The 12,369-nt window shown below is 38.0% G+C and overlaps 1 protein-coding gene across 1 annotated transcript; it reads right to left on the bottom strand.

Annotated features, from left to right (window-relative positions):
• Nucleotides 1–5,177: 5,177 nt before the first annotated feature.
• gsdf (gonadal somatic cell derived factor) lies at nucleotides 5,178–12,046 on the bottom strand. The gene is made up of 6 exons (XM_034095659.2): nucleotides 11,654–12,046; nucleotides 10,317–10,474; nucleotides 10,104–10,196; nucleotides 9,892–10,004; nucleotides 7,336–9,265; nucleotides 5,178–7,174 (listed from the first exon to the last, which is right to left on the bottom strand). Exons 1-5 carry the CDS (start codon nucleotides 11,773–11,775, stop codon nucleotides 9,122–9,124), a joined length of 630 nt encoding a protein of 209 aa, XP_033951550.1. The 5' UTR covers nucleotides 11,776–12,046; the 3' UTR covers nucleotides 5,178–7,174; nucleotides 7,336–9,121.
• Nucleotides 12,047–12,369: the final 323 nt, after the last annotated feature.

Genomic DNA, 12,369 nt, shown 5'->3' with positions numbered 1-12,369 from the left:
TGCAGTATGTGCCTTGCTGACCAAAAATGTAATTGGTGACCACCACTAATAATTCCAACCAATCTTTTAACACAGCCATATTTGTTTAGGCTATCTTTGATTTGATCAAATAAACCACAAAACATTGACTCACTCCGGCTGATTCATATGATGAAAAAAGGTTTTGGTTAACGACACGAGAACATTTTAAAGAACAATAATTGATGACATCTAATCACAGCCTTATGTACCCAAGTGGCAGAGAAGCAGGGTCTCATGGGAGAACTCAGTGCCCATCATATCACCAGAAAAGTCAGTGCAATTAGACTTACAGACACCATGAGGAGTCCCCACACATCTGTTCCTTTTAGTCCCTAAAGATGACATGCAGCCCATGCAGACATCACATGGATATGACTAGTCCAAATATAAGGCCATGGGTAAAAATAAGTTGTTCATCATAGTAAATTATATTCAGAAACAACAAGCGACCTCATAGGGTCAGGACTTGTTTAACACATACAAAAATACTGAAGTAAATTGAATGTACATTTGGAACTAGTAATTTTCCCAAAACAGTGTTTATCATCCTCACTCACAGCAACCCCAATGGGATGCTTCCATGGCAACAAGTGGAGCAACACAGATTTGGGTTTAAGACAAACAGATGAGCACTTACTCATTAATGGAGCAGAGACTGGCCAAAATACAAGAACAGCACCAACTGCCCGGTCACAGTACCACCCAGGGGTAAACCAACACAAGGTGCCTGCCTGTATTAAGTTACACACCAGTGATCCAAAACAAACATGAAACATTGTGTTGATGATCCAACACGGAGAAGCAAACAACTCACAGAATAAATTAGAATAAGCTCCTGCAAGTGATAGCAATGCCGGGGTTAGTGTTTAATAAGGGTGAAACAAACTGTGCAGAAGTAGCCCCCCGCCCCCACACACAGGTATAATCTTAATCTCTGTTTACACGTGCACATGTTAAATCAGGCTTCAACAGCACACAGGTCTGTTTAATGCTCAACAATTTAGCTTGCACTACTTTGCGATTAAATTAAATGTTGGCATTGTGAGTAGTTGTATTATTTGAACAGGAATTGTATTTCCTATTTAAACAATATAGTTTGAACAAAACAATATATTGTTTAAGTCAAGCTCAGTCAGGAAAGCCCATCATTCAGATTCGGAGAAACTCGCAACACAGTGGAACTTAAAGCAACGAGAGACAAAAGCCAAGAAACCTGAAGACTCAAATCAGAACTGCACACCTAAACAACCACCAAAAGTAACCCCACTTCACAATATGACTAGTCAATCCAGTCGTCCTGGTAAACGTCTGACATGTGAAAACAGCAGAGCACATTTAGGAAGTTATGAGAGCTGATACAGGGGGTGACCAAAGTCAAGTTTCTGCTAGTAGTATTAAGTCGAAGAAAAAAAAAAAAAAAAGGTAAACTTTAAAGTGATTTGCATGCTTCAGAGTGACATCTGCAAATATGCATAACATTCACTCATGTTGACATTGTTGCACAAAGTGGATATGTACCACTTTATGGTTGCAACCAAGAATTGCTTTTATCATTGTTTAAATCAGAAGATTATTTTCTAGATCAATAATTGTGCGGCCTATAAAACGTCAGAAAATAATAAAGCAAGTCCATCCCAGTCACCAGAGAACAAAGTTTATTTCTTTGTTTTGAATAGTAGCAGGACCTTCGCATGTTGAAGCAGCTGAATAGCATTTTTTGTTTGCAATAATAAATATGTTAAGATAAATTAAAAAGTTGGATGTTGTTTGTCATTTAATTGAGTTAATAATAGTTGAAGCCACATGATTACAGGAGAAAATAAATCATCATGTTAGGCATAATTGTGCCTCAAATGTAATATATTCTGCTCAGATTATAATTTAGTGGTAGGGTGGTTGAGTTGAGCATCCTATCTGTCCTCTATTTTTAGGAAAATAGCTTTCTGTTGTTATCCAACTTTTAAACCAAAGTTCCAAGTTGGTCAAAACACGGCAGATAAGAATTCACTGAGGATCACTTGTAAGAATGCTTTATAAATTAAACATGTGGCTGTTCATTGAAAAAGAACAGCTTGTATACACACAGCAGTCCCTTTAACCAGCTGGTAGAAATCACACCAGCCTGCTTTTTCCAGCTGATTCCACCTCTTCCTCGTACTGCTTACCAAAGCCAAAACCCTCTATGTCGGTTTACCATTAACAACAAAAAACACCCCTTTAATTCTGATACCTTTGCAGAGTTACAAACTTAAAGTTGACTTTGCTCAAGTGCGCTGCTAGTTATCAGACTAACCGTATCTAGCTAATTAAGGGTAGTTACCCGGTCAGGCTGAAGAGCTAGCGCCCTGCTGTTAGCAGCTAGCTGTGTCTGCCTACCTCGGCTGAGATGCCATGGTGCGCCTCTCTCAACAACCAAAGTTGGTTGTCATGTGTTTCTGACAGTCTTCGCCAAGCTGTTCTTCTCACTTGGTCACATTTTTCTTGTTTTACCGCTGAAGAATTTTTATTTTAAAGGGCTGTCAGGCGGCCGTTGGTTGATAGTTGCTGCTAACCGTCCGTGTTTGGGTCGTTCTCTCTCTCTCTCTCTCTCTCTCTCTCTCTCTCTCTCTCTCTCTCTCTCTCTCTCTCTCTCTCTCTCTCTCTCTCTCCGTCTACTGGATTGTTCTACTCTATTCAGCCAGCCGGGGGCCAAACTCAGTTTTATACACTCAATGCACTTCAAGCTTGTCACAAAAAGCGTCTATAGCAGTCGTGTTGCTATTCTATTAGTAAATACAACAAATATGTTCGGTAAAAACTTTATTATTTACCGTTTTTTCCTAAACACGACAGTTTGTCCAAACTTTACACTGTTACCCCTGCGTGACAGACATGGTACAGTCATCTGTGTTTGGTTATGTCTTTTTACAACAGAGTCCTGGTTAAAAGTTTTAAAAGCCGATTTTTAGGTTCCTCCCGTTTTTCAAATGGTATTAATTGTTCGTGACTGTTGACAGATGGTGAAAAATAAGTATCTGACTTTAAAATAATAAGAAAAGTAAGGTAAAGTTTCACACAGAAGGCAAAAAAACAGAGAATTGTGTCTCAAAAGATGCAGTAAAGGGTAGTATACTTATTTGTAACCATTTGTTTCCTGCTTGTCTTTAAAATGTTAAAATATTGTAATATGTCATTTGGTAAGATGTTACAATATATTGGTTGACACAATTATGTTATTCCACTGATCAGAAAGGTGTTCTGTACTGCATCTCCCTTGTCATAATAATATACTAACATAAATAATTGGCTCTTGGTTTATTTGCCCTCTAATAACCGAATGAAATGTAAACATGAATGAATTAAATTCAAGGAACATCTTTCACACTCTTTTGTGATTGCTTTTTGATGCAATACCTTACCTTGTTCCCAGCTAAAAAGTAGGACCTCTGAATCAAGCAGTGATTTAATCACCTGCCTAATCTCCTGAAGCAGATCATAAAGTCTTCTGACTCACCATGCCACCTTGGTGCAAGTTCTGGTGAGTGGGTTCAGATTTGATGACACAGAGCTCAAATACTGCCAGTGGTTGTGATGTATCCTGTAAGTTTTATAGCTTAGCCTGTAGGCAAGAAAGCAGACAAATCAGTTTACACATTTAAACCAGACATGTAAGACAAACATGCTGATTAGATGGATCACAAAAGACTCAAGCAGCCTCTGTCTGTGTGTTCCTGTTGTTAGAGCTTTGACACCAGCCAGCACGTGTATGATTTAATGCAGGCTTAAAGCACAGGCTGTGCTGAAAGGCCTGTTATTGGACACTCACCCCGGCTGGTTATGTTATGCTGCTCCTGGCCGACTTCCAGCAGAGCACATCGAGATCATCTTGCTTCAGTTAGTGGAGGCTCGGGACAGCTGAGAGGACCATGTCACTTGCCCCAAAAAAAATATGTAACTGCTGGGGCCTAACGATTATGACAATAGAATACATTAAGGATATGTTCCTCTTGTGCTTTTATTTCTATGCACCCTAGATACTAGGGTATACTGTTATAGACCCCGGACCATTTATCAGTCCTTAAAGAATGTTTTAATGATGTATTTATTTTGTTAATTAATATTTTTGGGAATATTTGAATATTCATTTTTATACATGTATTTATTTAATCACCTATAGTTTAAGTTGTATACCTATTAACAATATCATGGGTGAGTAAGATATACAGTATATCAGTCCAAATGTGTGTTCAAAGTAAAAAACTTAAATATATTCAAAAGAAACATGACCTTGGTGATCTTTTGTACACACACATACACACAAACAAACAAACGATACTGCACAGTCACAAGTGTGCAGGACTGAAGTTTGAGACTTTTAGTAGTTTAAATGATAACCAGTAGGTGGTAGCAGTTTCCTGTAAATAGAATAGTTGTTCCAAACCTCTTTCCCCTTTCTACCATTGAGTTAAATTACGGCCCCTGATTGAGAGATACATTTTATGGATATTCCATATTACAATTAATGCGTAGCAGAAAAACAATTGATAAACTGTACAATTAACCAAATATATCTGCAGGAAGATTGTGTAAAACAAGGGATTTAGATACATTTGGAACAGAAAGAGCTGCGATTTTTTTTTATGAATTCCTAAACTATACATTTGTCTGAATGATGTCTACTGTATAAATATATGTTTAACATTTTAACTGATAAGGCATGCCGAATATGGTTATTTTATGACACATTGTGTTGCTTTCCTCCCTAATGCTTGGCGATTTTCCTAGGTTATTCTAACCGCATACCTTTCTAAAGCAGGACAGGGAAGGAGGGTATTCAGTTCTTCACTCTGCCCTCAACCTGTTAGACTTACAAAGAAAGTGTATATCATAAATAATAATCCAAACTTAGAAACTAGAACAAAATAACCGACATTTGAATAAAAAGCTTCTTTTTTTTTGGTAAATGGATGAACATGACATTACCAGAGCAGCACATTCTTACATAAAAGTACAACAATATAATACTAGTCCAATCTAATTTATTTGCATTTTTGTATATTTACTGATATTCTGTTTTGCAATTTAATGTAATGGTAATTGAGATTTCAAAAGTAGGTTCTTGTTTAGCAAAAATTTACATTTATATCATTGAATGAATCTCAACATCAACTACAAAATAAAAATAAATTGTTTTTAATATTGCCATAAACACTTACAACCATTCACATCTTTTGTATCACTCTGGACCAATGATATCTTTTCAGATCTTCAAAAGTCTCTATTATTGCTTAACAAAGATGGATTCACACATTTAGAGTGATCTCCATGCTCTTCTATGGTCAAATGCCATCAAATACCTTCACAACAAAACTAAAAGTTTAAAGTCACATAAATCAAGCTTTAACAATATCATACAAAACGTGTGGGGAGTTGCGTCAAGCGTTGTTTCAACTACAGTGCTCAAGCACACAATTTAGATACTTGGACTGTTCATTTAATTATCCTTTTACTTCTACTCAACGACATTTCAGAGGGAAATATTGTACTTATTGGTCCTATAAAATTATTTGACACCTACTTGTTACTAGTTATTTTACAAATAAAGATGTTTGCATACAAAACATAATAAGATCTTATACAATATAAATATATGACATCTAAAATATATCTAAAACAATTTACAACAGATTAATTGGAAACAACTTTGTTGGTTGTCTGTCATTTAACACACAAAAAAGCTTGCTTTGCTTTATGCCTTTGTCCAATAGTTGAGGTTTGGACTTGTAAAACCAAACGATCAATCAATGAACATAGAAAATAATCATGAGCTTAACCCTTGTGTTGTGTTCGAAAGCTGTTACCGTTCATGGTGTTCGCGGGTCAATTTTGACCCATGATTTACCTCAGAAAAACACTCAAAAATAATGACTATCATCCAATATTGTTTTAACTACATCATAACTAACTTATAATGCATTCATAACCGTACAATCCTGTTGTAATTTTATTTTATGGCCCCAAAACACACCACATATTGCACATGTGCATGTGTGTGTTCAGGTTCAAGTGTTTGTGTATATATTCTTTGTGAAAGGTTGAGTTCCCGTGGGGGGGAGGGATGGGCAACCAGGTGCATGTTGTGAAATAATTATTGTTACAGTGGATGAAGGGGGTGGGGTTGGGGTGTCTAAAGTCAAAGATGAATCTTGATTGGGCAAATTTGGCCCAGAGTCACCCACAACAATTCTGTTGTGTCTTCCCAGACCTGAACACCAAATTATACACTTTTTTTTTTTAAGAGACCTTCAGACTTGGCTAAAATTGTCCAAATCTGTTTTGTAGTGTTTATATAGCTGTTGTGGAGGATATCATCTGCAGGTCTCACTTGAAAAAGAGATCGATGATCTCAATGGGACCACCTTAAATAAAGGTTTGAAATCATGAAGCCTCGTTCCGATAAAAAAAACTAGAGTGTAGTTATTATATAATTGTACCTTGATACGGGTCACCGGAGACCCGAACACAACATAAGGGTTAATCCATAATGAAAATAATCAACAGTTGCAGCCTTAAATAAAATTGCTCAAAATCAAAAAATTACTAAAGTGATGGTTACACATTAATGAATGAGATGATAACAATACAATGATATGAAATTGTAATACCGGAAGTACATTTTAGTTACTATACCTACGCACTTTTACTTAAGTAACATGCTCAATGCAGTGCTGAGTATTTGTACAGTATGCATTAGTTATTTTACTTTAGTAAAAGATATGGGTATTTTATCCATCACCTCCTTGGTTGATCTGATTTGATTTTCTCTCCCAGAAGGTGACCAGAAAAGGAGGACATTTGAGAAAATCAACCGGGGAAACAACCGGGGAAACAACCGGGGAATCAACCGGGTAAACAACCTGTATGCAGAAAGAGTTCCCCGTGTTCTCGGTACTGAATTGTGGCGCCACGTCGTATTGGAGGCCACAGTCGTCTGCGATTGTGGTGGGGCTGTTGTGTCTGAGCAGTGGGGTGGCAGAGGGGACAGTGGCTCTCACTTCCAGCATCTCATGTCCAGCTACAGATACATCCACAGGCAACACCACGTAGGCCTGCACAAAGCTTTCTCCAATGTTGCACTTGAGCTGCGTAGACCAACAGTATTCCCCGGGGTCTCCTAGGAAGAGAGACTCATTTATGAAGGGCTATACACATCGGATGTGCCACATAAAACAGTCAGACAGCGATGGTCTGGCATAAGAAGACCACCTGCACTACTGATATCTGTCTGCACATTTCGTCAAGGACAGTTGAAATTGTAACTGAGAGATGCCTTACCTTCTGTGCAATATGAGAGCCGTATGTTATGGTTGTCCTCAAGTTGAAGTTTCTTATGGTAGGTCATCTGAGTGCACTCGGTCAAACAGTTTGATAAGGGTCTCCTGGGCAGCAGTTTCACCAAGCCTTCCCTCTCTGAACAATGAGCTGCCCCTTCAGCCAGCAGAAAGGGGGACAGTATGCCAAAAAACACCCACAAAGTGAAATATGTTGACATTCTGTCCGGTATCAGTAAAACATCCAATTGTTGGCAATGTTGAGCTATTGGTCCAGATCTTCTTGTCCTATTGTGGGATAGTTGTTGTCCTGGATCAATATATTGCTTGCACAACCTGACAACCATAGGATAAGATTCAACTTCAGCCAGGAAAAAACTTTGCATGCACAGCAGCTATAAACGTTCAAGACTTTCAGAAGTGCGCAACATGCTGCTCTTACGCTGAAATGAGGAGGGTTTCCTGGAGCGCACTGCCTATCCTCCAGGTTATTTTCCTCCCTCTAGACTTGAAATGTGAAACACCTAAAGGCTGGACTAAGGAACTGCTTTACCAAAATAGTAATCAAGAGTTATAGTCCATAATAAATGTTTGCAGGAAAAACAGCTGAGAGCAAAAATATTTTTGATTTGATCATCTTTATTCAAAAGTTTGTAAGCAAGTTTGTAAGCAAAAAATCAGGAAATTGGTACAAATGATTAGCATGCTATAGCAGTTATATAATATAATAAGTAATAGTTGAAAAATAAAATAAAGTACATGGTGAGGTAATTTTGTAAAGTCAGCAGTCGACAAAAGCTTAACAAAATGATAAACTGAGAATTATAGCAAGTTACAGGCATATGAGGGAAAACAAGAACTCTGCTGTAAAAGATGTATATAAGAGGACATTTATTTAAATCAAACAACATTCTTTGGGTTCATTTATGAAAAAAAAAGGGAAAAACTGCTTTGGGTCAAAACTATGATCTAATGGCATATCTCAAAGAAAGTTATGTCGAGAAAAAGTAAATTGTTTGATTTGTTTTTGTAATGTCATTTTTATACCTAATTATGATTCATTCCAAAAGTGAATGTTTTTTGGTGGTTGCAATGGGGCATTGTTGCTTTCTGCAAGTTGAAAGGGCTAAAAGAAAGCACCATACAGAAGATGTCCCTACTTAGGAAAAATTGATATGAAATGTGTTTGTGAATTGTTGTCATATATATTATTATTATTATTATTATTTTTATATGCCTTTTGAATTAAATTGCCCAAGAAAGGAGTCGTTCACAGATGAGGGGAAACAACTGGTATGAGTAAGGATTTGGCTCTGTACAGTCTCACATTTTTGTTAGGAACACTCTGTAATAGTTAGTAGCTTTAAATAGCGCTCTTCACCCATGAGATTTATTTAAAGATTAGCTGGCAGTGTTTCGCCTCCAGCTCTCTGCAGCTCTAGGCTCAAGAGAAATAGTTGGGCTTATCTACAGAAATGCATTTTTGATGGGTCTGAAGTATCATTATCATCATCATCATAATAATCATTGGCAGTTAACCTCTAAAATAAAAAATGGATCAGATTTGTGCTGGCACATTCTTGTTTGAAAGGAGAAACAGGAATGCAAAACTGAGAGAGACTTTGCTTTGGTTCCCACACTCGGTGCTGAATACACACTGAAAGGATCTAAGATAAATCTATAGAGAGAAGATAGGCCTGCATATAAGGTATCACTAACTTTTCTGTATTTTGTGTGTGTGTGTGTGTGTGCACCAGGTGGTTCACATACACAAGACTATAAAACAAACTTTACTTTGTGCCTGGCTGCTGGAGGTTACTCGGCCGACACCCGCAGCTGCTGGCCAGCTGCACGGAGGAGATGACGAGGGTGCTGAACTCATCCACATAGAGAACAGGCACCATTTGGAGGGAGGTGGGCTGACAACATGGCACCTGGAGAGAAAAAAAGAGAGGAGGAGTTAAAGAGGTTATGTTGGATAACACAGTTTGAACAAAAAAGGACGTAAAGAACGTGTGAATATTTATATTCTTGATAGAAATGCAAAAAAGTGGTGCATGCTTTGGTGGATGTGTTACACATAAAGTACAGAAATAAAAAAGTGTAGAAAAATTAAATATAAAATAACAAATTACAAATTAGTTTCCAAACAGTTTCATTTAAAAGATGCAGTCTAGATCTTAGTTGTATTTTTTCTTTTGCAAAGTTATTTATAAGATCGCATAAAGATGGTACAACACTTTCTGTTTCCTTAGCACGTACACTGCATTCATTTCTGATTGACCAAAGTTTTGGGAGTGTCTCAGCTTGAATTTGGTTCATTTGTATATTTGTGTTGGCAGAGTGAGAGAACAGGCTTATCTATTGGCAGCTGTTTTCCCTCCTGAGCACACACAGGCAAACTAGTTGGTGTTTGTAGCTCCAATGTAACTTAGGCAAAGAGGTGAGAAAAGACGTGTAGGACACGTACAATAAACAAAGCTATACATTTAACAGTAAAACATAAGGTAATTGGGGGTGGAGGACATTTATTTCACTGTTCTAATATAGAGAATTATACCTGAGTGGTTTGGGATGGAGGACATTGCACAGGGTGCCCTGCGGGGTTGCAGAGTGCACACTTGACGATGGTCAGGCTGGCAGGATGGATAATCCAGTTTTCCCAGCCCAGATCTGAAACACATAATAATGGACATTTTAGTACATGCATTTATATATTTTTGCATGTCAATTTGCATGCATACATGAACACATGCACACATTGGTGCATACCTTTCATGAAGATCTCAGAGGCCATGGAACAGCACTTCAGGTCTGTACTGTTTCCACCATCAGGGGACACAGAGTTGCCAGAGGCCACTGGAACTGTAAGGACAAAAAAACCTTCAATTCAGTTTGAATGTGAAAACCTCTTAAGATTAAATTAAAGCTGTACAAAATGTGGGCTCTACAAAGGTTTCTTCAAAGTGTTTGGGTGTTACATACCACCATTGTCCTTCACTCTGTGAGCAATGGAGCCGTAGGTGGTCCTCCATTTCTCTCCGATACCGTCCAGCCCACCAGCAGGCAGCTGTGGCTCAGCCTGCAAGTTGAGGCCCTCGAGGAGACTCTGTCTGATTGACTGCAATGACCCCCCCGAGCACCTAAACATCATATAAAAGGTTACATTCACATTTGCATTAAAAAGGATTACACAGAAAAATTGAAGAAATGCTCTCCATGACAACAAATAAGTATTGTGTTAACAATCCAATCAAGACTAAACAAGTGTAGTTGTAGTGCAGACATGTACTCTCTCAATAACCTCAATAGCTCTGGGACTATTTTCTTAGGCATACACAAATTCCTCTGTGGAAGAGTAATTTATGACACGACTGAAGCTTAATTGCAACAGCATGTTACAGCTCTGCAAATTCCTAGAAATAGATCAAAATGATGTATTTTTCCCTGAGAACTACTCAGCACGCACACATCATGGATATGTTATCTGTTAAGCAAGTCTGCAGCACCGAGGCTATTCAGAATATGTATTAACCTCTACGACCTGACAAGGTAAGGGGAGAGATAGCAGGTCCACAGTATACGTCACAAGGAATTTGATACACAGATTTGATGCAAAATGAAACACATTCTAAAATTTGAGAAATGACTTCAAAATAACACTTTAACACCCCAAGACCTTTTGGAACACTAGTAAGAGGACAACTGCGACTTGGTATCAAAAACATTCTGCATGAATTCTGATTAGCGATTGGATGGGGAGCACTTTTTTTTTTTAAAGAGAAATGCTCAGAAGCCTACTTAATGTCTACATATCAAGGAAAGCCATATATTCTATGAATGCCCAAGTGTTGTAGTTTGTAGTTGTAATGTTTCAAGAGGCTGTAGTTTCATAAAAAGCTGATTTTGTAAAGCAAGGTCAAGCTTAAAAAACTACAGTGAAATGAGGACTAACATCATAAAGAGTCTCAGATCTATTAAGTCATACCCAATATGCAATTCACCTTCATTGGGACCCCAGCATGCAGACATATTCAATTACACCATTTTTAGACTAATATAACACATTCATAATGCATATTTGTGGGTTTCTATAGAACCAACTTTCATTCAGATATCAGTGTATCAAATGAACCCCTCTGAATAGGGGCCTGCAATCTATAATAAAATGGATACACTACACAGCAAACAAAAGCGTAATATTATTTAAGTACCAAAACACTGTAAAAATGTGCCCCTGAAATAAAACATTTACCAATAGCGCTCTTATAAATCAAACATATTGCACTTTAGAGACAGGGAACAGATAGGTTGGTACTGACCTGTGCTGCGAGACAGGCGAGTTCGCAGGGGCAGCAGAAACTTCCTCGGATGGCAGCAAGACAAATGCAAACACCATTGAAGAGCCCAGGAGCATCGTCATGACAATAAACGTAAAGGACATGGTGTATGGGCCGGATGGTCAATCTTTTGGATCAACTGCTCTCAAATTCGGACTTGCGGCCGACTACGGTTGACTCTGGTTGGAAGAGAAGATAGGAGTGACCAGACAGTGATGCTGCACGAGGTATTGTTTGTCAGGGCCTGGGAACATGGGTTTTTATCTTCCTGTACCAAAGCTTGGCCTTGAGATATTTCACATTGTTGTCTTGTCCCTGTGTGAAAGAGATCAGTTCAGTTATTTCTTCCAGACGTGCAATACTGGATGTGATTTCTTAGGGAGGATTTGAAATCAAGAATATGGTTTTGCCTACACAAAGTAAAAGATGCAAAAACATCTTCAAATAGTCAGTGAATAAACGTTCACATATTCCCCAATGAACATATTCTTTTTTTTAAACTTCTTTCAACAAAAAAAGGTTCATTGGGCCTTCTGATGCCACTCATAGTGTATTGTACATGTTTAAACCATATTATTCCACACTACCAGTATCATACATGCTCAACTATCCATCTCTATGAGAGTAAAGAGCAAAACACGAGCCTGAGTTGAGAGGCAAGCAAGGAACGGAGTTTAAAGTCGTTAAGGCCCCTTTAA

This window comes from Pseudochaenichthys georgianus, chromosome 12, assembly GCF_902827115.2.
Source record: "Pseudochaenichthys georgianus chromosome 12, fPseGeo1.2, whole genome shotgun sequence".
Lineage (NCBI taxonomy): Eukaryota > Metazoa > Chordata > Actinopteri > Perciformes > Channichthyidae > Pseudochaenichthys > Pseudochaenichthys georgianus.
This window is presented reverse-complemented; position numbering and strand designations above follow the sequence as displayed.